Source organism: Muntiacus reevesi, chromosome 3 (assembly GCF_963930625.1).
Source record: "Muntiacus reevesi chromosome 3, mMunRee1.1, whole genome shotgun sequence".
Taxonomy (NCBI): domain Eukaryota; kingdom Metazoa; phylum Chordata; class Mammalia; order Artiodactyla; family Cervidae; genus Muntiacus; species Muntiacus reevesi.
In genome coordinates, this window is record NC_089251.1 from 170,870,355 (window position 1) to 170,898,251 (window position 27,897).

The window sequence follows — 27,897 nt, forward strand, 5'->3', positions numbered from 1 at the left end:
GCCTCTTTGCACTAGTCGCTCCGCTCTCTCGGTCATGTGACCTTAACGTAACCGGACAGGAAAAGCCCCGCCGCCGCCGCGCCGGAGACACCGACCGCGGCGGCAGCAGCAGCAGCAGCGAGAGACAGAGGCGGCGGCGGCGGCGGCGGGGAGCACGGCCAAGGCTGCCCAGCGGTGCCTCCTCCACACCGCCCCCCCTCCCCGCCGCAGCAGCACCGGCGACAGGTAAGCGCGCACCGCCGCCGCCTCCCGGGGCCGGTGCCCACGTGCCGCCCCCACAGCCCGGGCTCCGGAAAGGCGGAGGGCGGGGGCCACCGGAGCGCGCAAACGGTTCCGGCAGCGGCGGTGGCAACAAAGACGACGAATGACCCCCACCCCCCAGTCCCGGGGCTTCGGGTGAAGGCAGGCGGAGGGCCCGGGCCACACGGGGACCCGGTTCTGGGAAGCGAGGGCGAGGGGGCGCCCCGCGGGGGGCGGGGGCGGCGGCGCCTGGCGCCGGGGCTCTGGCCGCCTGACAAAACCATCCCCCGGAGCCAGGCGGCGGCGAGTCGGCGGCGGCTCCATCCGGGGCTTTGCGGGAGGGGGAGGGGACGGAAGCCGAGAGGGCGGGCGGCGGAGCGGAGGAGGGAGGGAGGGAGGGAAGGAGGAAGGGGAGGGGGGCGATTCGCGTTCCGTTCCCCGTCGCCGGTCCCTCCCTTCCCGCCGCCACCGCGAAGCGCGTCTCGAACGGCGGCGGCCGGTGAGCGTCCCGCGCTGGAGCCCCGAGAGGCGGGCCCGTCAGGTGCGTAATCCTTCCGACTCCTCGCCGCCGCCTGCTGCTGTCGCCGCCGCCGCCGCTGCTTCTTCAGCGGCAAGGCCGCGAGCTGCGGAAGTGGGTTTGGGGGAGGGGAGCGGGGAGGGAGGGGGAGGGGAGGGATCCGGTCGGACCGGAGCAGGCCCGGCCTCTCTGGCTCTTCTCCCAGCTGCAGCGGCTCCTACAGCTGCTGCCGCTACTGCTGCGGCTCCGCCTCCCCGCTCGCGGGCGGGGGCGCGCACGCGCGCTTCCGGCCTCCTCGGGTCTCGCGCTGTCTCCCGCTCTCGCGCGCGCTCTTCCCCTCGCCCTGTCTGGCCACCTCCCCGCCCCCGGCGCCGAGCTGTTGCGCCGGCCGGGGCGTAGCGCACGGCGTAGGCGTCGGCATTGTGTTAAACTCCGCGGGACTTGGGCGAGCGCGCGCGCGCACGCGGGACTGAGGGTAGCGGAGAGCGTGAGGCGCGGCCCGAGTGCGTCGCTCCTCCCCTCCCCTCCCCTCCCCTCTAGCTCCCTCGGGGCGGGGGGCGGGGCCTGGGTGCCCGGCGCCGCGGCCCCGCCGGGCCCCCCTCCGGTCCGGGCGGGCCCGGCTCGGCCCGGCCCCCGCCCCTTGAGGCGGGGCGGGGCGAGGCTGACGGGGCGGCAGTTGGGCCGCTCTCGGGCGGGCGGGGGAATGCGGGCCTCCTTGGGCGCTGCCCGGGGCCGCCCGCTGCGGCTTCTGCAGCCGGTGTGGGCTCGCTGAGCGGCGGCCTCGAGCTTCCGCTCCACGGGCGATCTGCACCTCGGATAAGCCGAGACTCGCCCAGGACTGCGCTGTGGTTTCTTGGCTGCTTGGCCTTGGGCCGTGGGACCGGCCTCCGAGCCGCGCTCCCTGCAGATGCGGCCCTCACACTCGGATAGGGCTCCGCGGAGGGGAGGCTGGAGTTCGGAGGTTGCTTCCCGGGGCCAGAGTCGTTTTCTCTGTGTGGCGGAACCCCCAAACCATGAATTTTTAAACAAGGCTGCATAGAGAACTGGTAATGGCCGAAGATGCTTTAAGAAGCAACGTTGTTGTCACTTTTAGCTGGTAGTGAATTAAGAGGGCAATGAAGAAGGCAAGGGCAGCAGAGCAGGCAAGAAAGTGATTGGGTGGAGTGAAAATGCAGTTATTGCTACGCCATTTACTGCATGAACTTCATCTGCTGAACTCCTAATTATGCCCTAGGGAAATAACCCAGGCCCGTTGCTCCCCCCTCTGTCTGCAGTGTTCATTAGCTCTTCATCTTACAGCCCGCTTAGAGTGTGACTCTCAAAAGTCTATTCTAATTTTCATAGGTTATTGTTTTAGTAAAATAAAGCATTAAAAAGATCGGTGTCCCGGGGCTCAAGCAGAACTCTTAAGGTGCTCTGGATTTCCTTAAATGGGCTGCCCAGTCCTCTCTAGGATAGATCATATGTTTTGACCCTAATGGGTCACTGGAGTAGGGTGTAAATACCAACAGCATTTTTAGTCTGAGGGGCTTGACATTTTAAGAGAAAATCAGAATTAAGAAGTTTTAAACCCTCATTTCTCTGATTTATTAGAAGCCAAAATTAATTGTTAAAGTACATTTTTATTTTGCATTACAAGTAATCTTGTGTATCCAGGGCGTTTTCAAACTGCTGAAAGTAATCTTAAAGACGCTTATGACTAATACTACATTCCTTTAAACTGGGCGTTTCTCACTTAATGTGTGGTTTGTAGAAGTTTATTTTCTAGCCAAAGAATTGACCTGTTATTGAAACCATCACAAGATCTCAAAGTATAAAAAGTGGTATACCAGTGGTATTAGTGTCACAAGCAGTCAGCAGTGGAGTTCTGGTAGAGAGTGGCAGATAAACCACTGCTAGGCTTTGCTGCACAGCCCAGCTGCATGCTTGCCAGTTTAAAAACTTTTCTTCAAAAAGGGTGTAAATAAATGGTGCTCCCCAAACTCTTCCACTGGAATCCTCCAGCAGCACAGAATAAACACTAGATGTATTACATCATAGACTAAATCTGACACCATAACCGTTTCTTTTTTATCTTATGGTTAATATAAACTTTGCACTATCCTCCAAAACCTGCACTTTTGTAATATGAAAATTTTATTAAATAATATAAAATTGTAGGTACCCCAGTCTTTCAAGAAGACATATTGCCCTGTATGCATGGTCCTGTATGCATGGTCCTGTATAGGGAGATGTGCTTTCCCCATCTTTCGAATCATGGACCAGAAGCAGGGCATGAAGGAAACAGCTACGGCTGGCTTACAGCCTTTGCTTGGGATCAGCTTTGTTGGAAGTTGGAGACTCTCCTGCCATTTCTTAACCTGTATCTTGCTGCTTCACCCCTGGACCCACTGGCCTTTCTCTTGAGTAACTTTGAACCTTTGGACAAGTAGTGCATTGCCAGGCCATTGCAGTTAGGGGGGAACTGCTGGTCAGCGGGAGACTTTATCATAAGTTTCAAAATACAGCTGACAAAGGGGCATTTGTTACTTTTCCTACTTCTGTACGATCTTTATAAAGCACGGCCCTGAAAATAAAAAAGAGAATTGCAAATTGTTTTTTCCCTGAAGAAGAAAAGCTTTAACATTCTAATCATTAAATCAACACTTACTAGCCTGGTGGGCTACAATCCATGAGGTTGCAAGAAGTCTGGACATGACTGAGCAACTTCACTTTCTTTCTTTCTTTACTAACAACCTTTTTTAATGCTCAAGTGGGTTATAATTTTTATTAGCAAATTCAAGTTAAATAATTAAATATTACTTTGAATCCACAGGAAATAAAGTCAGTGTTTTACAGTGCTGATATGCCCTTAAGAGAGGAGTCAGTAGCCATAAAGAGAACACTTGTGAGGAGTTGGCTGTCCAAGAAAGATGGTTAAGACCTTTTTCTTTTTGTTTTTTCTTTCTTTTATTTTTTAGTGCAAAGGCCAAGCTTGAGACTTGTATTTTAGGCTCAAATGCATAATCTTCTGCTCACATGCATCAGGTTTGTTTGCATCATGTAATATTCACACATTAATAAAACTGTGCAGAAAGATAAGAATTTGTAAAGCACATTACTGTATCTGGCTAAGTACTGATCAAACAAATTTTTTACTTTACAAGATGTACATTTTCATGTACAGTTTCTTTCGTGTGCACTCCTGAGTTCTGCATGAAGCAAGGGTAAACATCAAAACTGTGAGAAAAATATCAAAGTATACAGACGTGCTCCTACACACCACCTAGTCATTCAGATTCTCCAAGTCCCCAAAGTGATTCTCAATAGGATTGTCTTAAATGTGGTCTGCCATCCCCTTTGAGTCCCCATGATCTTCGCACTTTCCAAGAGGTCAAAGCTATTTTCATATTGATACTAAGATGTTACTGGCCTTTTTCACTGTTGGCAAAATGTGTCAACACTGGGGAGGTCTGCATAATTCAAATGAGCTTACATTTTCCAAATGACCAGTGGACGACACTGTCATGAATGGGTAAAAGATTGATTAAAAATGCAAGACACAGCAATGAATTTCACCATAGTAGAGCAGGAAAATTTCATTCATTGATATACTTTAAGATCCCACAACTAACCTTTAAGAAACTACTGCTTGTCAAGTTTTGGTATAATATCAAAGAATAATATCCACAATTACCTGAAAAGGCTTTTAAATGCTTCTTTTTCATTTTCAACTATGTATGTAGGTGAGACTAGATTTTCTTTAATACTCAGCCAAAACAGACATTGCAACAGAATAACTAGAGAAGCAGGGTAAATACAGAATCCAATTGTCTTCTATCAGAGATTTGTAAAAATACAAAAAGATACCACTTCAAATTAAAAAAAAATGCCACTTCACTTTTTTTATTATTTTGGAAAATATTATTTTTTTCACAAAAATGTGTTATTTATATTAATGTGCAATGGGCTTATTATTGCTAAGTCTAATTGAATTAATATTTTAAAATTTCTGTCTTAATTTCTAATATAAATATCAATGCTTATATTCCATATAAACAAAAGCTCTTTGATGTACAATTATAAAGAGTATGAGGGTTCCTGATGCCAAAAACCTTGAGAAACCCTGAAATAAAATATTGAAGTAAATTATTCCATTAAGACTAATCTAAAAATACATTTGGAGCTCCTTTCTGGTATATATTCTGAGCTATATTCTGATTATATTTTCCTCAGATTTCCTCAGATTATATTTCCTAGTCATGATACAGCATATGAAAAAAAAATGGCAATCTACTTTGGAATTACTAGAAGCAAATTAGGTTTTAAATTTTGCTGCATGGTCACATTAGGTTTCCTTAAATTTGATTGTAGCATAATACCTTTAGAATTATTGCTTTAATATCAACTCTTTATCAGCAGAAACCTCTGACCTTGACACCTAAACCATCCATGAACTGCCTCCTTCTGACCTTAACTTATACTCAAATTAAAAACTAATTTTAATGTTAACTTAAGCAAAATACAATTTTAAAGAAATATTTTACAAGTGCATTGCTATCCAAAGTCAAAATAAGTGCCATTGGTTAGTGTATGTCCCTTCTTTTTGTAATTTCTGTGGTGGAGGATTAACTAAAGAAATGTTAAGAAAAATATGCCAGTCTGTCACCACAACTAAGTAAAATACATTTCCTAGCCTTGAAATACGGTTTTAAAATATATTAAAATTCAAACAGCTAGCCTCATTCAAGTTTACTTTATAGACCTTCAAATATTAATTATTAATAATACTAATTGAAAAAGCTATTTTTTTCCTCCTGGTAAGTGGTCTAAACTACTTGAAAGAATCAATCTTACTTGTGGATAGTGCTTTTCTGTTACTGATGTGTCCTGTGCATTGCAATATTCATTTATACTTCACTTAAATAAAATCAAAGACTTCAGAGGACCCTTTTAGTGCCCTTGAAATGGGTAGTCTAAGTGGTATTTAGTATCTTAGAAGGGCTATTATCTTTAAAAAGTGAATCATCAATTCCCAAAAGCTCTTTTGGTCTCTGTTCTTAAACCAAAAATGAAGGAGAAACTTGAGTTGTCAGAGTATAATATGATTATAGTCATCCCATTCAGCTGTTCCTCCAAAAGATGAGTAACTTAAGGATCAGCCCACCATGTATCTATGTGATGGCAGCTAAAGTACTGGTCATGTAGGTAGTGTCCCATTTTCAGAGTGATTCAGTGGTAAAAGCCAAAGCATTAAAGTATTTTTAATCTGTTTCAACATATTATGTCTTACAGTCTCTGATTTAAGAAAAAAAACACCTTGTACAAATATACATATATGAAGAAGACATTCTATGAAATCCCTTTTTTAAGAATTGACTCTCTTCTTTATCTCTAATTTTCTTTAGCTCCTCTGCTCACAATTCTGATTTGGTAAGACAAATGACTTTTTGTTTGTTTTGTTTAAGGTACATTTATAGTGTTGAATGGGTGGGAGCTTTATTATATAGGTCGTCAGTTTTACATCATGTTGTTGGCCCCCTGTGACTGGGACTGATGGTGCTGTCACTCACCTAGGGCCAGACATCCTGGAGTGAAAAGTCAAGTGGGCCTTAGGAAACATTACTACCAACAAAGGTAGTGAGGTATTTCAAATCCTAAAAGATAATATGGTTAAAGTGCTGCACTCAATATGCCAGCCATTTTGGAAAACTCAACAGTGGCCACAGGACTGGAAAAGATCAGTTTTCATTCCAATCCCAAAGAAGGGCAGTGCCAGAGAATGTTCAGACCACCATACAATTGCGTTCAAGGTAGTGCTCAAAATCCTTCAAGCTAGGCATCAACAATATGTGAACCAAGAACTTCCAGATGTTCAAGCTGGGGATGTAGAAAAGGAAGAGGAACCAGAGATCAAATTGCCAACATCCATTGGATCACAGAAAAAGCAAAAGAATTTTTTAAAAGTCTGCTTCTTTGATTACACTAAAGCCTTTGTGTGGATTACAAGAAACTATGGAAAATTCTTGAAGAGATGGGAATACCAGACCACCTTACCTGCCTCCTGAGAAATCTGTACGCAGGTCAAGAAGCAACAGTTAGAGCTGAACATGGAACAGTGGACTGGTTCAAAGTTGGAAAAGGAGTATGTCAAGGCTGCGTATTGCAACACTGCTTATTTAACTTGTATGCAGAGTACATCATATGAAATGCCAGGCTGAATGACTCGTAAGCTGTAATCAAGATTGCCAGGATCAATAACCTCATATATGCAAGTGATACCACCCTAATGGCAGAATGTGAAGAGGAACTAAAGAGCCTCTTGATGAAACTGAAAGAGGAGAGTGAAAAAGCTGACTTAAAACTCAGCATTCAAAAAACTAAGATCATGACGTCCAGTCCCATCACTTCATGACAAATAGATGGGGAGAAAGTGGAAATGGTTACAGATTTTATTTTCTTAGACTCCAAATTCACTGCAAACAGTGACTCCAGCCATGAAATTAAAAGACACTTGCTCCTTGGAAGAAAAGCTATGACAAACCTAGACAGCATATTAAAAAGCAAAGACATCACTTTGCCAACAAAAGTATATAGTAAAGGCTATCATCTTCCCAGTAGTCATGTACGGTTGTGAGAGTTAGACCATAAAGAAGGCTGAGTACCGAAGAATTGATGCTTTCGAACTGTAGTGCTGGAGAAGACTCTTGAGAGTCCCTTGGACTGCAAGGAGATCAAACCAGTCAGTCCTAAATGAAATCAACCCTGAATATTCATTGGGAAGACTGATGCTGAAGCTCCGATATTTTGGCCACCTGATGCCAAAATATTGGAGCTGACTCACTGGAAAAGACCCTGATCTGGGAAAGATTGAGGGCAGGAGGAGAAGGGGGTGGCAGACGATGAGATGTTAGATAGCATCACTGACTCACTGGACATGAGTTTGAGCAAACTCCAGGAGATAGTGAAGGACAGCGAAGCCTGGTGTGCTGCAGTTGACATGGGGTCACAGAGTCGGACACGACTTAATGACTGAACAACAATAGAGCAAGGTAGTATTGTGGAAAGAGTGTGAAATTTATTCCCAGAATAAATTTATTCCCAGGGTTCAGTGGATCCCTGTTAGTTTACAGTTTTAATGTCTTTGAACTATCATGTAGTGATTTAAGGATATGACTTCTGGAGTCAGACACACCTGGCTTCTCCAAAGAATTTCTGACATAAATCAAGATTTTGGAGCTCCAGGCCAATACCAGTATATATAGAGACCAACAAGTTCTCTATGTCCCAACTGGAGTGTCTCAAAGTATCTCAGTCCCAACATGTCTGGATCTAACCTTGCGATTATCTCCCACAAAACTGGGTTTCTGCCCGTGTGTCCTCCCCTAGGGGAGAATCACATGATGTATGCAGTTACACAAGTTAGAAATCTAGGGCTTGTCTAAGATACCTTGATCTCCCCCACCTGCCTCCATTTAATCCACCAATCAACCAGTCCTACTGATTTTTTTTTAATCTTCTATATTTTAAATTCTGTCCATCAAAAATAAATAAATAAATAAATAAATTCTGCCCATCTCCCTCTGTCTTCATCAGCACCATCCAATCTGTCATCTGTCTTATACACCACTGGAAGACCTCCCCTCTCAACCACTTCTAACAGGTCTCCTCTTGCCCCACGCTGTGCCAACACCCTCCCCCCCAACCCCCAATTTGGTTAGCCTTCGAGCTGCAGCCATCTGACCATGTATATCAGTTCAGAATGATACATATATCATAGGCGTCTGGTCATGTCGCCCTACTTCAAGTCCCCTTTGGCAGCTCCTCTTGCTCTTAAGATACAGACCAGAATCCTTAACAAGACCCTAGTCTCCCACTTCACCTGCCTCGTTTCTTCTCTGGCTCTTTGCCCTTCAGTGTCATTGACCTTTTTTCTTAGTTCCCTAGTTGCATCTTGCTCCCTCCTATCTTAAGGTCTTTGTAGATGCTGACCCCTTGGCCTGGGATACTCCCATCTTTGCCCAGTTAACTCTTCTCTCTCTTTCAGTTCAGTTCAGTCGCTCAGTCGTAGCCAACTCTTTGCAACCCCATGGACTGCAGCACGCCAGGCCTCCCTGTCCATCACCAACTCCCAGAGTTTACTCAAACTCATGTCCATTGAGTCGGTGATGCCATCCAACCATCTCATCCTCTGTCATCCCCGTCTCCTCCTGCCCTCAATCTTTCCCAGCATCAGGGTCTTTTCGAATGAGTCAGCTCTTCACATCAGGTGGCCAAAGTATTGAAGTTTCAGCTTTAACATCAGTCCTTCAAATGAACACCCAGGACTGATCTCCTTTAGGATGGACTGGTTGGATCTCCTTGTAGTCCGCAGGACTCTCAAGAGTCTTCCAACACCACAGTTCAAAAGCATCAACTCTTTGGTGCTCAGCTTTCTTCATAGTCCAACTCTCACATCCATACATGACTACTGGAAAAGCCATAGCCTTGACTAGACAGACCTTTGTTGGCAAAGTAATGTCTCTACTTTTTAATATGCTGTCTAGGTTGGTCATAACTTTACTTCCAAGGAAAATTTCATGACTGCAGTCACCATCTGCAGTGATTTTGGAGCCCCAAAAAATAAAGTCTGCCACTGTTTCCACTATTTCCCCAACTATTTGCCATGAAGTGATGGGACCAGATGCCATGATCTTAGTTTTCTGAATGTTGAGCTTTAAGCCAACTTTTTCACTCTTCTCTTTCACTTTCATCAAGAGGCCCTTTAGTTCTTCTTTGCTTTCTGCCATAAGTGTGGTGGTGTCATCTGTGTTTCTGAGGTACTGATACTTCTTCCTGCAATCTTGATTCCAGCGTGTGTTTCATCCAGCCCAGAGTTTCTCATGATGTACTCTGCATATAAGTTAAATAAGCACGGTGACAATATACAGCCTTAACTTACTCCTTCTCCTGTTTGGAACCAGTCTATTGTTCCATGTCCAGTTCTAACTGTTGCTTCCTGACCTGCATACAAGTTTCTCAGTAGGCAGGTGAGGTGGTCTGGTATTCCCATCTCTTTTAGAATTGTCCACAGTTGATTGTGATCCACACAGTCAAAGGCTTTAGCATAGTCAATAAAGCAGAAATAGATGTTTTTCTGGAACTCTCTTGCTTTTTTGATGATCCAGCGGATGTTGGCAATTTGATCTCTGGTTCCCCTGCCTTTTCTAAAATCAGCTTGAACATCTGGAAGTCCATGGTTCACGTATTGCTGAAGCCTGGTTTGGAGAATTTTGAGTGTTACTTTACTAGTGTGTGAGATGAGTGCAATTGTGTGCTAGTTTGAGCATTCTTTGGCATTGCCTTTCTTTGGGATTGGAATGAAAAGTGACCTTCTCCATTCCTGTGGCCACTGCTGAGTTTTCCAAATTTGCTGGCATATTGAGTGCAGCACTTTCACAGCATCATCTTTTAGGATTTGAAACAGCTCAACTGGAATTCCATCACCTCCACTAGCTTTGTTCATAGTGATGCATCCTAAGGCCCACTTGACTTCCAGGATGTCTGGCTCTAGGTGAGTGATCACACCATCATGGTTATCTGGGTTGTGAGGATCTTTTTTGTACAGTTCTTCTGTGTATTCTTGCCACCTCTTCTTAGTATCATCTGCTTTGGTTAGGTCCATACCATTTCTGTCCTTTATTGTGCCCATCTTTGCATGAAATATTCGCTTGGTATCTCTAATTTTCTTGAAGAGATCTCTAGTCTTTCCCATTCTATTGTTTTCCTCTATTTCTTTGCATTGATCCCTGAGGAAGGCTTTCTTATCTCTCCTTGCTATTCTTTGGAACTCTGCATTCAAATGGGAATCTTTCCTTTTCTCCTTTGCTTTTTGCCTCTCTTCTTTCACAGCTATTTGTAAGGCCTCCTCAGACAGCCATTTTACTTTTTTGCATTTCTTTTTCTTGGGGATGGTCTTGATCCCTGTCTCCTCTACAATGTCACAAACCTCTGTCCGTGGTTTATCAGGCACTCTGTCTATCAGATCTAGTCCCTTAAATCTACTTCTCACTTCTACTGTATAATCGTAAGGAATTTGATTTAGGTCATACCTGAATGGTCTAGTGGTTTTCCTTACTTTCTTCAGTTTAAGTCTGAATTTGGCAATAAGGAATTCATGATCTGAGCCACAGTCAGCTCCCGATCTTATTTTTGCTGACTATATAGAGCTTCTCCATCTTTGGCTGCAAAGGATATAATCAGTCTGATTTCGGTGTTGACCATCTTGTGATGTCCACGTGTAGAGTCTTCTCTTGTGTTGTTGGAAGAGGGTATTTGTTCTTTATGATCCAAATCTCACATTTGGAGGGAGGCGGGAGGGGGGATTGGGATGGGGAACACATGTAAATCCATGGCTGATTCATGTCAATGTATGGCAAAAACCACTACAATATTGTAAAGTAATTAGCCTCCAACTAATTAAAAAAAAAAAATCTCACATCTGTGCATGACTAGTAGAAAAATGATAGCCTTGACTATATACCTTTTTTGGCAAAATGATGTCTCTGCTTTTTAATATGCTAGGTTTAATATGCCTAGGTTTGTCATATCTTTTCTTCCAAGGAGCAAGTGTCTTTTAATTTCATGGCTGCAGTCACTGTCCACGTGCTTTGGTTATTAGTCAGTATAATTAGCAATGAAACAAATAGTAAGAAGACAGTATACTATGGTATTGATCAGGATTAAATGATGTGTATAAAGGGTTATTATAATCTATAAAGCACTGTTAAGAACATAATTACTAGCATGAAGAAACACGAGGTGACATTTTAAAATTGACAATTTCTTCCAAAATGTAGTACACATTAAATTGATGAGAATTTTAGGTTAATCTAGAAAAAATAGAAATTGAACTTTTACCCCAATCACCCAACTAGTCACAGACCAACGTGTGACTGGAACTCAACACTCTTCTTCTCTCTAAACATATAGTCATTTGTTTAATGAATACTGAACACCAGACAGTATGCTTAGGCACATGAGGTAAAATAACAAATGGTAAGACTCAATGCCAACTCTCCAGAAGCATCAGGCGGGTTCACAGGTCCTCTGGAGGCAAAAAGACCCTCCAGTCTTGAAGGTCAGGGGAATTTTCAGAGGACAAGTAGAAGGTAGGGGAAGGGACAGGTGGTCAGTGGTGGGTCCCTCTGCAAGGGGCACGTTCCAAGGCCCAATTCAGACTGGTCCCATCTCCTGATTGTGAGAGTAGAAATCGGGTTGCTGAGCTGCTCAACTTTGAGAGGGAGGCCTCTGAGCAGTGAGGGTTATGTACTGTTAGGAGCCCAAGAATAATGGCCTGGGCATTGAGGATCTTCTGTGCAAAGAAAACTGCAGCTTATCTCCCTGTTCATCCAGAATACCCCAAGTGAGTAAAATACATCATTTTCTCTCCCTTGTCATCAACACACTCAAATGAAACTGAGTTTGTGATAATGCTTGGACTTTTAGAACAGATACTTGATGATCACTTGGTAAAGACCACTATACGGACAGTCTTGAATCAAGAAAACAATTATGCATAGCTTAGTGTCATAAAGTAACATTTTATGTTGTAATTTTGCCTATGTTCCATATGTTGAATACAGTACCACTGAACTTCCTCTAGAAGCATATTCTGACATTATGTCCACCTTTTTATTTAGAAAAGCCTTCCATTCCTAATAGGTATGTGAATATTTGATGTATTTTCTTGCAAAATAAACATGGAGCACACACTGTCAGACCCCCAGTTTCAGGATTGGTTGGTTTGTTTTTAGTAGGTCTGGGCAGCCCGGAAGTCTAGAAGCCAGTAGTTGAGATTAGCACTAGAGCATGGAGTGCAGGGTGAGCAGTGGTGGGGTCATCTGGGGTCATGCAAGCCATGCTGAGGAATGTGGCTTTCATCCTGCAAGCCGCAGGGAGACTCGAGAGGATTTTCAGCAGGATGGTATCATCAGATTTGCCCTGGGAGAGGCAGTTCTAGCTAACCTGTTTGTGTGGATAAATGGGAGAGGCTTGAGCTGGAAACAGGGAGATGTGCAGGGAGGTAGAGTTAAGGCAGGGGGTGGAATGAAGAGTTTTACTTGGCAGCAAGTGGGTGTCTGACCAACATGGGTTCCTGGCTTGGTCAAGGGGTGGATGATGGCACCATGCGCTGAGCTGTGGATACAGATGGGAAGGGTTTGTGTCGATGGCTTTTATTGTCCTTTGGGGATTTGAGCTGATTTGCCTAGTCTGAATGTAGGGCTTGTGCGCAACAGCCAAGTGGGAGTGGAGTGAATCGCCACGGAGATTCTGCAGAGAAGCAGGCAGTGGACCAGAGGCAGGGGAGCATCTGCAGAAGAGGAACTTTGATGGGGGTTAAAATAGAATAAATAGCCAGAGGTGAAAGGAAAACCAGAGTGCGTTGTCCTGGAAGCAGGGCTGAATATTTATGGAGCAGGAGGGAAGGGTATTAAATGCCGCAGAGAGGTCAAATAAGCTACTCTTGCATCGGGCTGGGGAAGAGGCCCTCAGTGACCTTGGTGGGCAGTGCAGGGCAGCAGGAGTGATGCGGTTGGGTGAGCAGTCGATGGTGGGAAGAGCAGATGTCCATTTCCACAAAGGGAGGGAGGCCTGGAGCAGAGCCAGCCCATGAAGACGCGCCGACCTCACCTACGTGGCATTGTACAAGCAAAGCCTCATGGAAACGATTATGAGGGGGCTGCTGGGGCAAGAGCAGTACTGTCAGCCGGGCCGGGGTGGAGGGAGGCCCAGTACCCCATCCTACCCCCTTTTCTCAGGCTCATTCATATACGTAAGAGTCGGGGGGCAGTGATTTCTCCCTGAAAAAGACATTTTTGGTCTCTAAGATTTTAAAAAATTGATGCACATGGATTTTCCCCCCATGTGAATTATGAACCTATGACACATTTTGTTTTTCCTCCTTTCATTTGGTTTTTCCACTTCTCAGAGACTCTAGACACGTATTCTTCCTTCTGCAGTTGAAAAACACTTTCAGTTCTTTTTCTATTCTAGATGGTCCTAAATTGAGATCCTAAAATAACTAGTAGACCCTCTTTAAAAAGAAACATTTTGCAGTTTTATCATAGTTTTATTCTTATCATCCGAATAAGATACTTACGTTTGTCTGTTGATGGAATGAGGTCGGGAGCCATACATTTTGCTAAATCTAAGAGATGATATATATTCGTTAATGTAAAAACCCCAAACCTCAAAATCATCCTATAAAATATTGATAAATTTGGTGAAAATTTTATATGTCAAAAATTCTCTAGAACAGAGTCAAAAGAAAGTAAGAAAAATGTTAATCAACATCCATGACAGAGGGCTCATTTCTTTATGTACAATAGAGTTTTATAGATCAATAAGAAAAAAATAAAATAACCTGACAGACAATGGGCAAAACTTATGAAGAGAAATAAGAGGAAATAAAAATATACTTCAGCTCATCAAATTCATAGAAAGTAACAAGTGACATTGGCAAAGAGTCTTTAAAAAGTGTTAATACCCAGTGTTGGCTAGAGTGGGGGTAAATGGGTCGAATTGGGGGCGGATGAATGCTAGTGTGTGTCCTTAATATTTGAATCTCTTATAGCAATGTTTACACTTTAAAGTAGCCATTAAAAATCTCCAGTTAATTTTAAACAAACATACTTGTATGTAGTATGTTCCAGCAAATCAAATGAATTCCAGTTAAAATCCCACTTCTTGTACTTGTGGATTCTAGTATCTTAGGCAAGCTACCTAACCTCTCTAAGCGTGTTTCCTCCTTTGTAAAATGTGGGTATCATCTCTGTGCTAAAGTGTTAGTTGCTCAGTCGTGTCTGACTCTTTATGACCCCATGGACTATAGCCCACCAGGCTCCTCTGCCCATGGAATTCTCCAGGCAAGAATACTGAAGTGGGTGGCCATTCCCTTCTCCAGAGGATCTCCCCAACCCAGGGATTGAACCTGGGTCTCCTGGATTGCAGACAGATTCTTTACTGTCTGAGTTATCAGTGGGTAGCAAGACCTCACATAGCTCAAGTTAGTATGAAAATAAATGAACGACATAAAGAAATGAATGGTTAATGGTAAACATTCCATAAACAATAGCCTTTTGTTACCATCAAAAGATAAATAGTCAACTCCTTACCGTACTTGTCAATGAAAGTGACACCCAAAGCTGCCTGAGCGTGGACGTGTTCATTATCAGAGTTGGGGCCATGATAAAGCAGCTCAGCCCAGTTTTCTCTAAAAGGTATGATACTTTTTGCAGAGAAGGGCAAGTTAGCGCTCTGACACTTTTCAGAGAACAGCTTTGAAGACTGGTTTCTAGAGTTCTATCCTGGTCAGATTAGAGTGTGCTTCTTCATCATCCCAGTTACTTTGCCAGCTGGCAGCACCTCTGGCTTTCATCATGAGCCCCATGCGTTTTCTCTGTCTCTTCTTCCTCATCTTAGTGCTTTGGCCTTGTCTGACAGGTGCAGAAGACACTGGGGAACTAAGTCCCCTATCCACACCATCAGCATTCACGTGCAGGGGAGGCTACAGTCCAGGTCGTCACACTCAGGCACTACAGCCCACGTGGGTGGCTCTCCTGCCTCTCCTTGGATCGAGCTCTTGATAGAAAACACGAAACTTGACATTCTGGAGTCTTGCTTTGTGAACTGAATCAGTCTCTTAAAGTGTCATTCCACTTTGCTCATTTATTTTAGGGCACACTTGTCAATTTCTGAATCTGCCAGATCATCTCTAGAACAGGAAGGAGGTTGGGGAGCTGAGCACCAGCTGAGCAAGAGCCAATGTTTCTGTTTCTAGTTTTGTCTTTAAGTTTATTGGTAACGCTTTCTCCACAGTCGCTTCCCCGATTCTGAAGTTAAGCATCGTAGTTATCCATTTTTAAATCTAATTAATTAATGTGTGATGAGCTTTTCTCTGTCAACTTTTTGAGATAACTGTGGATTCACATGCAGTCACAAGAAATTATAGAGAGATCTCATGCACACTCTACCCAGTTTCCTCTAATGGGACCACTTTGCAAAATTCTCTCCCATTATAACCAGGGTACTGACATTGACACAGTTGAGCTGCAGAACATCTGTCTCCACAGGGCTCCCTCCTGTTGCCCTTCTACAGCCAAACAGCATTGCCCTCCTCTCCCCTCGCCCCTCCACCACTCACCTGTTCTCCATTTCTGTAATTTTCAAGAATATTATGTAAAGGGAATCATACCATATGTAACCTTTGGGGACATAACTCACCCAGGTTGCTGCATGTGTCTGTAGTTCATTTCGTCTTAAGGCTGAGTAGTTTCATGTGGTGTGGGCATACCACACTGTTTAACTGAAGGGCATCTAGGTAGATTCTAGTTTTTGACTGAGGAATAAAGGTGCTGTGGATATCCAAGTTCTGGTTTTCATATGAACCTAAGTTTTCATTTCTCTGGGATAAATGTCCTTGGGTACAATTTCTGGATGGCATCGTAGTTACATGCTTGGTTTTAAAAGAAATTGCTGTTTTCTAGAGTGGCTACACCATTTTACATCCTTACCAGCAATGGTATGAGTAGTCCATTTCTCTGCATCCTTGCCAGCATTTGCTTGTTGATATTTTATATTTTGGCCACCCTGATAAGCATGTAGTGAATGTCACTGTGGTTTTAGGTTGCTTTTCCCTAATCGCTATTGAACATCTTTTCACGTGTTATTTTGCCATCTGTGTATCCTCTTTGGTGCAATGTCACTACAAGTCTTTCTCCCATTTTCTAATTCAATTGTTTTTGTACTATTTGAGTTTTGAGAATTCTTTATATATTCTTGATATTAGTCCTTTATCAAATTTTTTCTCCTAGTCTTTGGATTATTTTTTCATCCTCTTACCAGGGTTTTCTTCAGAACAAAAGATTTTAATTTTTCTTGCTGTTTTTATTTAGTCGCTAAGCTGTGTCCAACTCTTTGGGACCCCATGTACTGTAGCCCACCAGGCTCCTCTGTCCATGGGATTTCCCAGGCATGGATACTAAAGTGAGTTGCCATTTCCTTCTCCAGGGGAGCTTCCCAACCCAGGGAATATACTGGAGTCTTTTGTTTTGGCAGGCACTTTCTTTACTACTGAGCCCTCTGGGAAGCCCTTTTAATTTTTATGAAGTCTAATTTATCAATTCATCCTTTCATAGACTGTACGTTTGATGAATCCTAGATTCTTTTTAGATTTTGTCCCATGTTTTTCCCCAAAAGTTATAGTTTGGTGTTTTCCATCTGAGTCTGTGATGTATTTTGAGTCACTTTTATGTAAGATATGAGACAGATTAAAATTCTTTTTCTTTCTGTTTCCCAGTTGCTTTTTTTCTTTTTCGTCTATGAGAGTCCATTGGATCCCACAGCATTTTTGAAAATTGTTCTTTCTCCACTGAATTATTTTTGTGCCTTTGTCAAAGATCTACTGTACATATTTATGTGGGTCTACACCTGAGTTCTGTTCCACTGATCTATGTGTTTATCCCTCTGTCAGTACCATGCAGCCTTGAATACTATAGCTCTGTAATACCTCTCAAAATTAGATAGACTGATCCCTCCCGCTTTATTCCTTTTTTAAGAACTGTTTTAGCTAGCCTAGTTTCTTTGCCTTTACATAAACATTTTAAAATACTCTCGTCTGTATCTAAAAAAAAAAAATCTTGCTGGGATTTTGATAAGAATTATAGCAAACCCATATATTGATATAGAAAACTGATTTATATTATGTCTTCCTAAACATACAGCATGTCTCTTCATTTATTTAGATCTTTGGTTTCTTTCATCAGCATTTTCTAATTTTCAGTATACAAGTCCTATACATGTTTTGTTTGATTAACATTTATGTATTTCATTTTTTTGTAATTGTAAATGATTTCTAATAAATAAATTTGTGTCCACATGTTCAGCATTAGTATATAGAATTACCATTGACTTATATGTTTATCTTGTATTCTGTGGCATGACCAAAGTCATTTAATAATTCCAGGAGGCTTGGTAGATACTTTGGGATTTTCTATGTAAAAGTCATGTCATCTGCAAATAGGGACAATTTTATTTCTTCCTTTCCTGTCTGTAAGCCTTTTATTTCCTTGCTTTATTGCGCTGGCTGAAACAGTTACGTTGAATAGTATACTATATTGGATAGTGGGAACAGACATCCTTGCCTTGTCCTCAACTGTAAGGAGAAAGCGTTTGCTCTTTCTCACCATTAACTATGTTATTAAGTATAATGTCGATGTATGTGTGCTGGGTTTTTATGAATGCTATGTGCCCATGGGAAGGAGCAGTTTCCTGATGCGATGCACTCGCTCCCCCAGAAGCAGTTCCCTTGATACAGTTAGATTGAGAATACATGGTTTGCTAGAGTGAAGGAGGAATAATGAGCTTAGAGTCTTGAAGATTCAGATTTAAATTTTGACTACCCCCCCGCCCCCCACCATCTGACCAGATGGCCCTGGCTAACATGAGTCTCATGGCTAACCCCTCTTGAAGCCCATTTCCTCCTCCACCAAAGAGGGAGAAGAACACTTGTCCTGTGTCCTCACCCTTGAGGAATAAGGGATGTGGGATTATTATAGCCCTGCCAAGGCTTCCCTGTCTACACAGCAGGAGCTGGAGTATTGCCCAAACTTACTGAGATCTTTCTGTCTTACTCTGCTGTGCCCCAACCAGCACCTTAATGTACTCATCTCTCTGGAAGGTTTGACAACTTCTTTTTTGGGGGGGGGTTGACAACTTCTAATGGATCATTAGAATTTGCATTTGAAATCTTAAACTCAAAGACCAAAGACCCAGAAATGTTTGCTGTCTGGCAGGCTGACTGCTCAAGTCTGGTTCCTGGTTCCCACACTTAAACCATCTGTATAAACTCAGGCAAAGCATGCAGTCCCCGAATTCCCCATCAGTTTCATCATCTGTAAGATGGGAGAAATGATGGAACTAATTGCCAGGGCTGTTGTGAAGACTGAATTTATATCACATTTCTAGCAGTGCCTGACCTATTAGCCATGATCATTACTGTTGGTGACTATAAGGACACATACTGATTTGTGAACCACCTTTCTTAAAAAAAAAAATTGTTTGCCTTGCAGATTTTTTAAAAAATGGATTTGGCCAACCATGGACTTATTCTCCTGCAACAGTTAAACGCTCAGCGAGAGTTTGGTTTCCTGTGTGACTGCACGGTTGCCATCGGCGATGTGTACTTCAAGGCACACAAATCAGTTCTTGCTTCATTCTCCAATTACTTTAAGATGTTGTTTGTCCATCAGACCAGGTAACTAACGTGGTTGATAATAATCTAATGACTGTAGCCTCTGACCTTCCACGGCCCTCTTTCCCACTGAACCTGCTCTTTGCCCTCATCAGGACCATGGTTCTCATGACCTCTCCCTAGGCTCCCAGTCCCTCATGACCTCACCTGCCCCAGGGAGCCCCTCCACCTCCAAACAGCCGTGCCCAGTCCAGATCGGCAGCCTGGGGTCCACTAGGAAGGCAGCTTTCTCCTCCAGCTCTGCCCCGAGTGTCCCCTTCCCCCTCCCCCCAACTGGACTTTGAGTATTTATCCTTAGTCTCCTAATGAGAAGCTTGGCTGCATGAATTCCCACTGTGTCCTTCTTTTCTCCCCTAAAATGACTCAGTCTCCTTATTTTTTTTCTTCCCATCTGTTCTGTCTTGAAGAAAAGAGCCCCTGGTTTCTAAGGAAGACGATCCTCCTGCTGCCCTCACGTTCCCAGGTTCGCCATAGTTTCTATTCTGCATTTTTCATTTTTACCTGGTACCCTCCCCGGCATCCCCGAGTCTGAAGGCTCAGCACTTCTGTGACCTTGCTGTCCACCGGCCTGGTGGTACTGCTTCTCCTTGCTGCACTGTGAAAGTTCCTCAAAGGGTGATCTATGGCTTCACCTCTCCTCTCTTCATCCCCCACTCTTGGTCTCCACGGGGACTGCGGTTTCCACCCCATCGCCCCACAGACCTCATTCCTCCCAAGGTCACCTCTTCATCAGAACCCCCGCTGTCCTCGCAGTCGCTGTTGCCCGTGTCCTCTGCAGCACTTGGCCTGTTTCCTTCCTTCTTCAGGGTTGTCGTCTGCATTTTGATGACTCTGAATCCCCCTTGTTTTTCTGCCTTCTCCACAGGCGCCTCCTGCAGTTTTGGTGAGTTGAGTCTCCTCGCTGCTTTCTCTCTGCCTCTCCTGATGGGCGCTCCTCTTTTCCTGGACCTTGCCTCTGCTGGAAACCAGTTCACAGCCCTGGCCTTGCTCTTTTTCTGTCTCCAGAACTGTTATTTCCCAAAGCCCCAGGCTGGCTGCTGGACATCTAGAATTGAATATCCTCTTTTATCTCATTTTGCATGTCTGCAGCTGAATTAAGTCTGCCCAGAAGTGCCTCTGGCTTCCCTATTTTATTTTTTCATCTTCAAGTAACCCATACTTAAAATCTCTCTAAAACTGTCCCCAAATCATGTTTTCTTCACAATTACCTTTCACATTAGTTCTTTCCTTCCCTTCTCACTTCCATTGCCTAATCATTTTCCATATTACTATCAGATTAATATTCCTAAGCACCGCTTTGATTGGCGTGTGCCTTTGTTCCAAAACCTTATCAGATTGTGTTATTCTTTTGATTGGAAACCTAGAGGACACTCATGACACATCAGAGTAGCACCCAGATTCTTCTTTCTGTCCTTCAAGGCCCAGCAGGCATGGAGCCTGACCTCCTTCCAGCCAGTTTCTGAAGGCACCCCCTCGGGACACTCCATCCCCCTCTGGAACCACACTTTGTCGGCCTTGCCCACTCCCTGAGCCATAGTCCATAGGTCATCTCCCTGACCCCCCCACACCCCGCCCAACAATCAGGTGAGCTGAAATGCTCCAAGCAGTCTTTGCCCTCTTACATCTCAGAGCCTTTATTCATGCCATTTTGTAAGAGCAACATATTTTCCCTTTGTTGTTGTTGTTTGTGTTTCGTAAGATGCTGGAGGGCAGACATTCTACAAATGTTTTGAAAGTCACAGCCTATAGTTCATGGATTTGTGTATAATAGCCACTTGATAGACGCTTAGAGGAGCAGAATGGGTGGTTAATAGGATTGATGGCAGATGGAGGTTGCTTTATCTTTCGACACTAAGGATGCCCCCTGATCCTTTATTGCTAATGGATACTGGAAGTCTCAACACAATGAATTAAACTGTCTTGCCAAGGGGCTGGTTTTCATTTTGAGGAATAAAAGAATACATTGTAATGGTTTTTAAATAGATGCAGGAAACTGACTATAAGTGTAGTTATTCAGTCACTAAGTCGTATTTGACTCTTTGTGACCCCAAGGAAGTGTAAGTGCGGAGCAGTGAGCAAATACCCTTCTAATAACAAAGGAGTGTGATATCAGTGCAGAGAGGAGCCCCAGGTTTAAGCAACAGTGTGTTATTGCCCGGGAGCCAGCATGTGCTGTTTGGGAAAGGAGAATGCTTAGGCAAAGATCAGAGCCCTGCTTTTAACTGCTGACTACTGTAGAGATGCAGAAGCTGAAGCTCCAGTACTTTGGCCACCTGATGCAAAAAAACCGACTCATTAGAAAAGACCCTGATGCTTGAGAGATTGAAGGCAGGAGGAGAAGATGGTGACAGAGAATGAGGTGGTTAGATAGCATTACTGACTCAATGGACATGAATTTGAGCAAACTCCTAAAGATAGTGGAAGTCAGGGGAGCCTGGGGTGCTGCAGTCCATGGGGTCACAAAAAGTCAGATGTGACCTAGCAACTGAACAACAGCAGCAACGGTGGGGATAGATCAAGAATAGTTTTTCACACTGAGAGAGTGTTTTATGTCTCTCGTTACCACTAGATGTCTCTATCTTATGGATGCTTGCTAAGTATAACTTTGATAGCGTCTCACATAAAACATTTTTAAATCCTTATTTTCAAAGTTTTTTAAGCCCATCTTTTACTTAAAGGGTCTAGTGAAGGAAAGATTAAAAATGTAAATGACTATGGAAGTTTTTAGGAAGGGCTTGTAGCTTGTTCGAAAACTGTATTTTTCCTCCATAAAAGTGTTATGTCCAACATACATCTGCAAACCAAACCACTTACGTGTAAGTATTTTGTAGACAGCTGTTTCCTTCCCAAAAGCCTGGGAAATGACCAGAGTGGCCTAGAGCGAGCTGAGCAATTGACAGGAGGTCTGGCTGCCTGGCAGGGATAGCCATGGAGGACACTGATGGCTGGAATGTGACATAAGGAACTTTTTAAACTTTTTAAGTGTCTTGAGTGTATCTATGTACTTCTGCTTTAAGGGGGAAAAAAAAAAGATGAAGATGAACAAATCAAGATAAATTGGTGTCTGAAAACCTCTCTGGGCCCTGAGTGCTGACCACAAACCCCAGGGCCCCACTGCTTTCTGCCTGGGTCTCCTCACCTGTCCCCTGGGCCCCAGAGTTTTTCTCTCTGTAAGCCTTGCTGAAGTGTGGACAGGGCCTTCCCAGCCCCCTCCCTTCTTTGCCCTCAGAAATTGCACGAAGTTCATTAAAATTTGAGAAGCTTACTATCCAGTCACCTCCATTTGCAGTCAATAGAGGACAACTCAACTTATACAATAACCAGTAAGGGTGATAAAATTTACAACAGAGTTTTTCTGGAAAGGGACTCCGCTAGGGATTTACCTTTCATGGAGGCTGAAATATCTAGCCAGGCTTAGGATTTCCGCCCTTCCCTTTTCTTTGCTGTGGAGGCAGGGGGACTCACCATCCTTCCTCCTGATTGAAGGAACATTCCATCACCAAAGATGGTAACGTTCCCCAGTGTCTAGGCGGTAGAGAATTCTGACCCGGGAGGCACAGGTTCAAGCCGGGGACAGGAAGATCCCCTGGAAGAGGAAATGGCAACCCACTCCAGTATTCTTGCCTGGAGAATCCCATGGACAGAGGATCCCAGCGGGCTACAGTCCACGGGGTCACAAAGAGCTGGACACGACTGAGCAACTGAACACACAAGTCCCCACAGAACAAAAGGCGCCCTTTAGGCTCCTGGGGGTGATTTGCATTTTTCAAGGCCTGTGGTTTCCCATTCTCTAGCCTCTGCCTGGCCCTGGAAAGATTCCCCACTAGTTCAGTCTTCAATCCAGAGTTGACTGTTTACATTATGAAAGTTTTCTTCACCACACCAAATCCCTGAAGGTTTATTTGGAATATTGAATTTCCCTAGAGCATCTCAATGTGTTCGACTATACACAGAATATTGTTGGCACTTACGTTGTGCCTAAAGGGAAGGACCACCTGCATTGGCATTCCTATTTAAAGGAATATAAATAATTGAAAGGACTATAAAAAAGTCTCCAAATAAAGACATGAGTGATCTGTGTGTCTTTTAAAAACAGTCACATAAATTCTTTCCCTTTCTGCTGTCAAAGGGGTGATAGTTTTTATGCTTGATCTTTGCTTATAAAGACTATATTCTATAAAACCTTCCATACTTTATAGTCATACTTTATAGTCAGGACATTTTACACATGATTATTTGTATGCAGGCATCTTGAAATTTACACACATTGATGGCAATACAGTAATTATTCAAGTATATTTTATCACAGCTTTAAAAGCCATTTAATAGTCACTTGCCTCCCCCTTTTTTTAAACAGACTAAAATACTAAATTTAGAAGAGCAGATTATACTGTTAGTATTTTAGCATATTGGAAAATACTTAAGATAAATAGTTAAAGGGCCCAAAAAGAGTCATAATAGTAATAAGTGGTATAATGAAAAATGATTATGAATTCTAAAAGTATTCTAGGCAAATGTCTTTGAGGTTGAAAAATGCATTGTCAGTAGAATATATTCACTCAGTAGGTGACAGCACATATACCTCATGTAGATCTTTATCTCATCGATTTATGGTGATGTGTTAGGTTTTCTTTCTTTACTGATGATTTAGAGAGGGTTCTTGGGAGCTTTTTGTTATTACTGCTTGAATCTACACTCTGTTTCTAGGATGATGCAAACACTGAAGTCTGCAAGTTAGACTATCAGTTTTGCCACAACTCCTTTTGGTACCTCATATAAGCCACTGAACCTTGGGGAATCTTGGTTTCCATATCAATCATCATTCCAGATCTGCCTCTTCTACACAGGATTGTTTTAATGGTCCAAAGAATCTTGGTGTCTTGGCTTAGAAGTTAGACTCAAATTTAAGTCCCACCACTTACTAATACTGATACTGAGTAAGGTATAAATCCCTTTGAGCCTCAGCTCCTCATCTGTAAAGTGTGAATTGTTGTTGTTGAGTCACTCAGTTGTGTCCGACTCTTTGAGACCCAGTGGATTGTAGCCCACCAGGCTCCTCTGTCCATGGGATTTCCCAGGCAAGAATACTGGAGTGGGTTGCCATTTCCTTCTCCAGGGGCTCTTCCTCGCCCGGGGAGTGAAGCCGAGTCTCCTGCATTGGTAGGCGGATTCTTTACCACCATGCCCCTTGGGAAGCTCCAAAACGCGAATTAATGGCAATGCAATGAGAAAATGCCTGTAAATCCCAGCTGCAATTCCAATGATGAGGATGATTATATTTGATAAACAACTGAGTCATCCCAGAGCTGCTTTTCATGCGATCCAGTGATACCGGGATGGTGATCAGACTCCATTGGAGCTGGAATGTGGCTTGCCTTCCTGGTTCTTCCCAGGTCTGCTGCACTCTGCCCTTCGTGCTGGAGAGAGCAGAGGGTTCAGAGCAGGGACAGAAGATTTAGTTTTTCTTACTTTTGTGGTCTTGCTCTTAGGCACCAGTCTAACTCCCCTATGTTATGTTGTGACTCCTATCTTAAAAGATCTGCTGAGTTCCGATGGCACTGAATCAATACAAAGTCCTAGACGTTTAGCTGAGAGATAGCATGTCTGGGATTTTTAAACATTTACTGGGTCATGGGCCACTCAGCAATGGATCCTCTCCATAAAGCACAAAGTTGTTTATAAATGATATAATTTTACACAGGTTACTAGGAGAAAGACTACTTCAAGAGTCTATGTGTTAAGTTACCATATTTCTTTAACATGAATTACCCTTTCTCAGTCCTTTAAAATAATCTTGATCATATTCCTGTCTGTTCTATTAAGAAGCCTATTAAGGTTTAGAGTTAAATTGCATAGGTTCCTGTTGGAACACTTTCTTGAGTGTTCCAGTTCATGAAACTCCCAGTAAGATATGGGAGATGGGTCTTGTTTCATTTGCCTCCGTAAGAGCCCTCCGGGTTTTTCCCTCGGGTTTTATGGAATCACTTGAGTCACGGACCGGCATCCACTGACAGACTTTCTCTCGTCTCTTTCAGCGAGTGTGTCCGCTTGAAACCCACCGACATCCAGCCGGACATCTTCAGCTATCTCCTGCATCTCATGTACACAGGGAAGATGGCGCCGCAGCTGATCGACCCGGTGCGGCTGGAGCAGGGCATCAAGTTCCTGCACGCTTACCCGCTGATCCAGGAGGCCAGCCTGGCCAGCCAAGGAGCCTTTTCTCACCCCGACCAAGTTTTCCCGCTGGCGTCCTCCTTGTATGGCATTCAGATCGCAGACCACCAGCTGAGACAAGCCACCAAGATGGCCTCGGCGCCTGAGAAACTGGGTCGAGAGCCGCGGCCGCAGGCGACGCGGATGAGCCAGGAGCAGGGGCCCGAGGCCTCCCAGCTCTCCCAGCTGCCCTCCAACCTGAGCCAGGTGAACCGGACACACATGACCCCCTCAGACCCGCTGCAGACCTCGCTGTCGCCCGACCTCGTCTCCACGCCCGTTCCTCCCCCGCCCCCCGGGGAGGAGACCAACCTGGAAGCCTCCTCGTCGGACGAGCAGCCCGCGCCCCTCACCATCGCCCACGTCAAGCCGAGCATCATGAAGAGGAACGGCAGCTTCCCCAAGTACTACGCCTGCCACCTCTGCGGGCGGCGCTTCACGCTGCGGAGCAGCCTGCGGGAGCACCTCCAGATTCACACGGGGGTCCCCTTCACGGCCAGCCAGCCCGGCGAGAGCCGCGTGCCCCTGTCTCTGTGCAGCAACGCGGCGGACCTCGGCAAGGATGCCATGGAAGTGCCGGAGGCGGGCATCATCAGCGACAGCGAGCTCCAGCACATCTCGGACTCGCCCATCATCGACGGGCAGCCGCACTCGGAGACGCCGCCGCCCTCGGACATCGCGGACATTGACAACCTGGAGCAGGCGGACCAGGAGCGGGAGGTCAAGCGGCGCAAGTACGAGTGCACCATCTGCGGCCGCAAGTTCATCCAGAAAAGCCACTGGCGGGAGCACATGTACATCCACACCGGGAAGCCTTTCAAGTGCAGCACGTGCGACAAGAGCTTCTGCAGGGCCAACCAGGCGGCCCGCCACGTGTGCCTCAACCAGAGCATCGACACCTACACCATGGTGGACAAGCAGACTCTGGAGCTCTGCACCTTCGAGGAAGGCAGCCAGATGGACAACATGTTGGTACAGACGAACAAACCCTACAAATGCAACTTGTGTGACAAAACGTTCTCCACTCCCAATGAGGTGGTTAAACATTCATGCCAAAACCAGAACTCAGACGTCTTCGCCCTGGAGGAGGGGCGGTCCATTCTCCTGGGCAGTGGGGACTCGGAAGTGACGGAACCCGACCACCCGGTGTTAGCTTCCATCAAAAAGGAACAGGAAACAGTGTTGTTAGACTGAATGTTACTTAAGGTTTTAAAAACTGTCATTTTTACAAAGACTCTCTTCCTTCCCTTCCCCCAAATTCAGAACTCTTGTTCTCCACGGCATGATGCAGACAGGTCCCGGCCCCACTCCCCCCGCCCCTCCTGCCCCGTCCACAGCCGCTCCTCTTAAAGGCTCTGTGCATTATAAACCCGGAACATACTTCTTTAATTCAGGGGATATTGGAAAGATAATGGTCAGTAGTACTTATAAGCTCATAGACTTGGAGAAGTTTTAGATGATTTAAAAACCTACTTGGAACTAATGAAGGGTATATAACATAACAAAACAACTCCAATGCAATTTGGCAAGCTAAAATTATGACTTTCCCTGGGTAGTAAGTCTCCCTTCTCAGAAAGACAATGTCTGAAAAATACAGCATGCTTCTTAGAGATACAGTGGGGCTCTGTAACTATGCAAAATCTAGAGGTATGGGGAAACTTCAAACCCAAGAAAACATTCTTGGTATTTATCCTCCAGGTGTCTTATTTCAGAATGCATCCTTTGAGATTATGTCCAGTTAGGAAAAATCATTAATTGAGAAATCTACTTGAACAAAACACAAAAGAGAAAAAGTAATAATGTGATGGCAATCTTAATTTTTGGATAAAACATGACAAGCTGTGGGTCTGTGTGTTTGGAAGAGAAAATGTGTGGATACTTGCTGTAAACAGGTGAATTAATGCACATGCCTTATCTAATTGCTGGCTTTTTTCAGAGCTGAATAACAACAAAATATGTGTTTTAGTTTCCGACAAATTGTTGGTTGTTTTAAAAATCAGACTTGAAAGTACCATTCTATAGATAGATTGTCTTTCTGAATGGAAAACAATATGCCATTCTAGCAGTTGCCAATGCTAAATTTGTTTTTAGCGCCAGTCAACTGCTTTTAAATCAGTGTGAGTATGCAGGGGGTAAAGATACAAGAATATGCATCTTACAGGGAAAGTTGTGGGTGGATGTAGGAACTTTAATGACTTTAAATGTTAATGTTGATAGTTTACAGGCAACATTCACTGAAGCATCAAAAATGGCAGAGAGAAATCAAGACAAAAAATTGCTGTTTGGGAAAAAGCTTAATTTTGATGTTTAGTCTCCCATTTTTGAAAAAAACACCTGAAATTTCCTCCATTGGCCTGAAAGCAGTACAAGTTGTCCATTAATCTTCCTTTAGGCCAATAACAGAATGGTCTCACAGGATAAAACTGGAGCCAGAAATAAGGACCGAAGGGGAAAGGGAAGAACAGTTAATAACTGTGCTGTACGTGTATGTTAAAAACTGAATATCCCGTCATCTTACTTCATGTATAGTTGAGTTCTCAGATTTGTAAAGTTTTTATACATACTTTCATTGAATAAACATTTGATTAAATGGGTATATGATTTTATCTCTGTATTACTTTGTCTGCAAAAAAGGCAGGAAAGGCGGTTAGAGAGC

At 44.1% G+C, this 27,897-nt stretch overlaps 1 protein-coding gene across 4 annotated transcripts; it reads left to right on the forward strand.

The window, feature by feature from the left end:
* The first annotated feature begins 1 nt into the window (after position 1).
* ZBTB2 (zinc finger and BTB domain containing 2) lies at positions 2 to 27,897 on the forward strand. 4 transcript variants are annotated; one of them, XM_065931114.1, is made up of 3 exons: positions 3 to 225; positions 18,847 to 19,031; positions 25,064 to 27,897. In XM_065931114.1, the coding sequence occupies exons 2-3, from the start codon at positions 18,859 to 18,861 to the stop codon at positions 26,433 to 26,435; spliced, it is 1,545 nt and encodes a 514-aa protein (XP_065787186.1). In that variant the 5' UTR covers positions 3 to 225; positions 18,847 to 18,858; the 3' UTR covers positions 26,436 to 27,897. The 4 variants fall into 4 exon arrangements, with proteins under 4 accessions (XP_065787189.1, XP_065787186.1, XP_065787187.1 ...); XM_065931115.1 differs by lacking the exon at positions 3 to 225 and adding an exon at positions 659 to 781; XM_065931116.1 differs by lacking the exon at positions 3 to 225 and adding an exon at positions 19,436 to 19,491 and having other exon boundaries at positions 18,960 to 19,031.

What these genes read in the sequence shown, in the direction of transcription:
- ZBTB2 (XM_065931114.1), top strand. Translation starts at nt 18,859, where the DNA reads ATGGATTTGGCCAACCATGGACTTATTCTCCTGCAACAGTTAAACGCT. An exon ending in TTGTTTGTCCATCAGACCAG is followed by an intron (nt 19,032 to 25,063) that starts GTAACTAACGTG and finishes CGTCTCTTTCAG; the next exon opens with CGAGTGTGTCCGCTTGAAAC.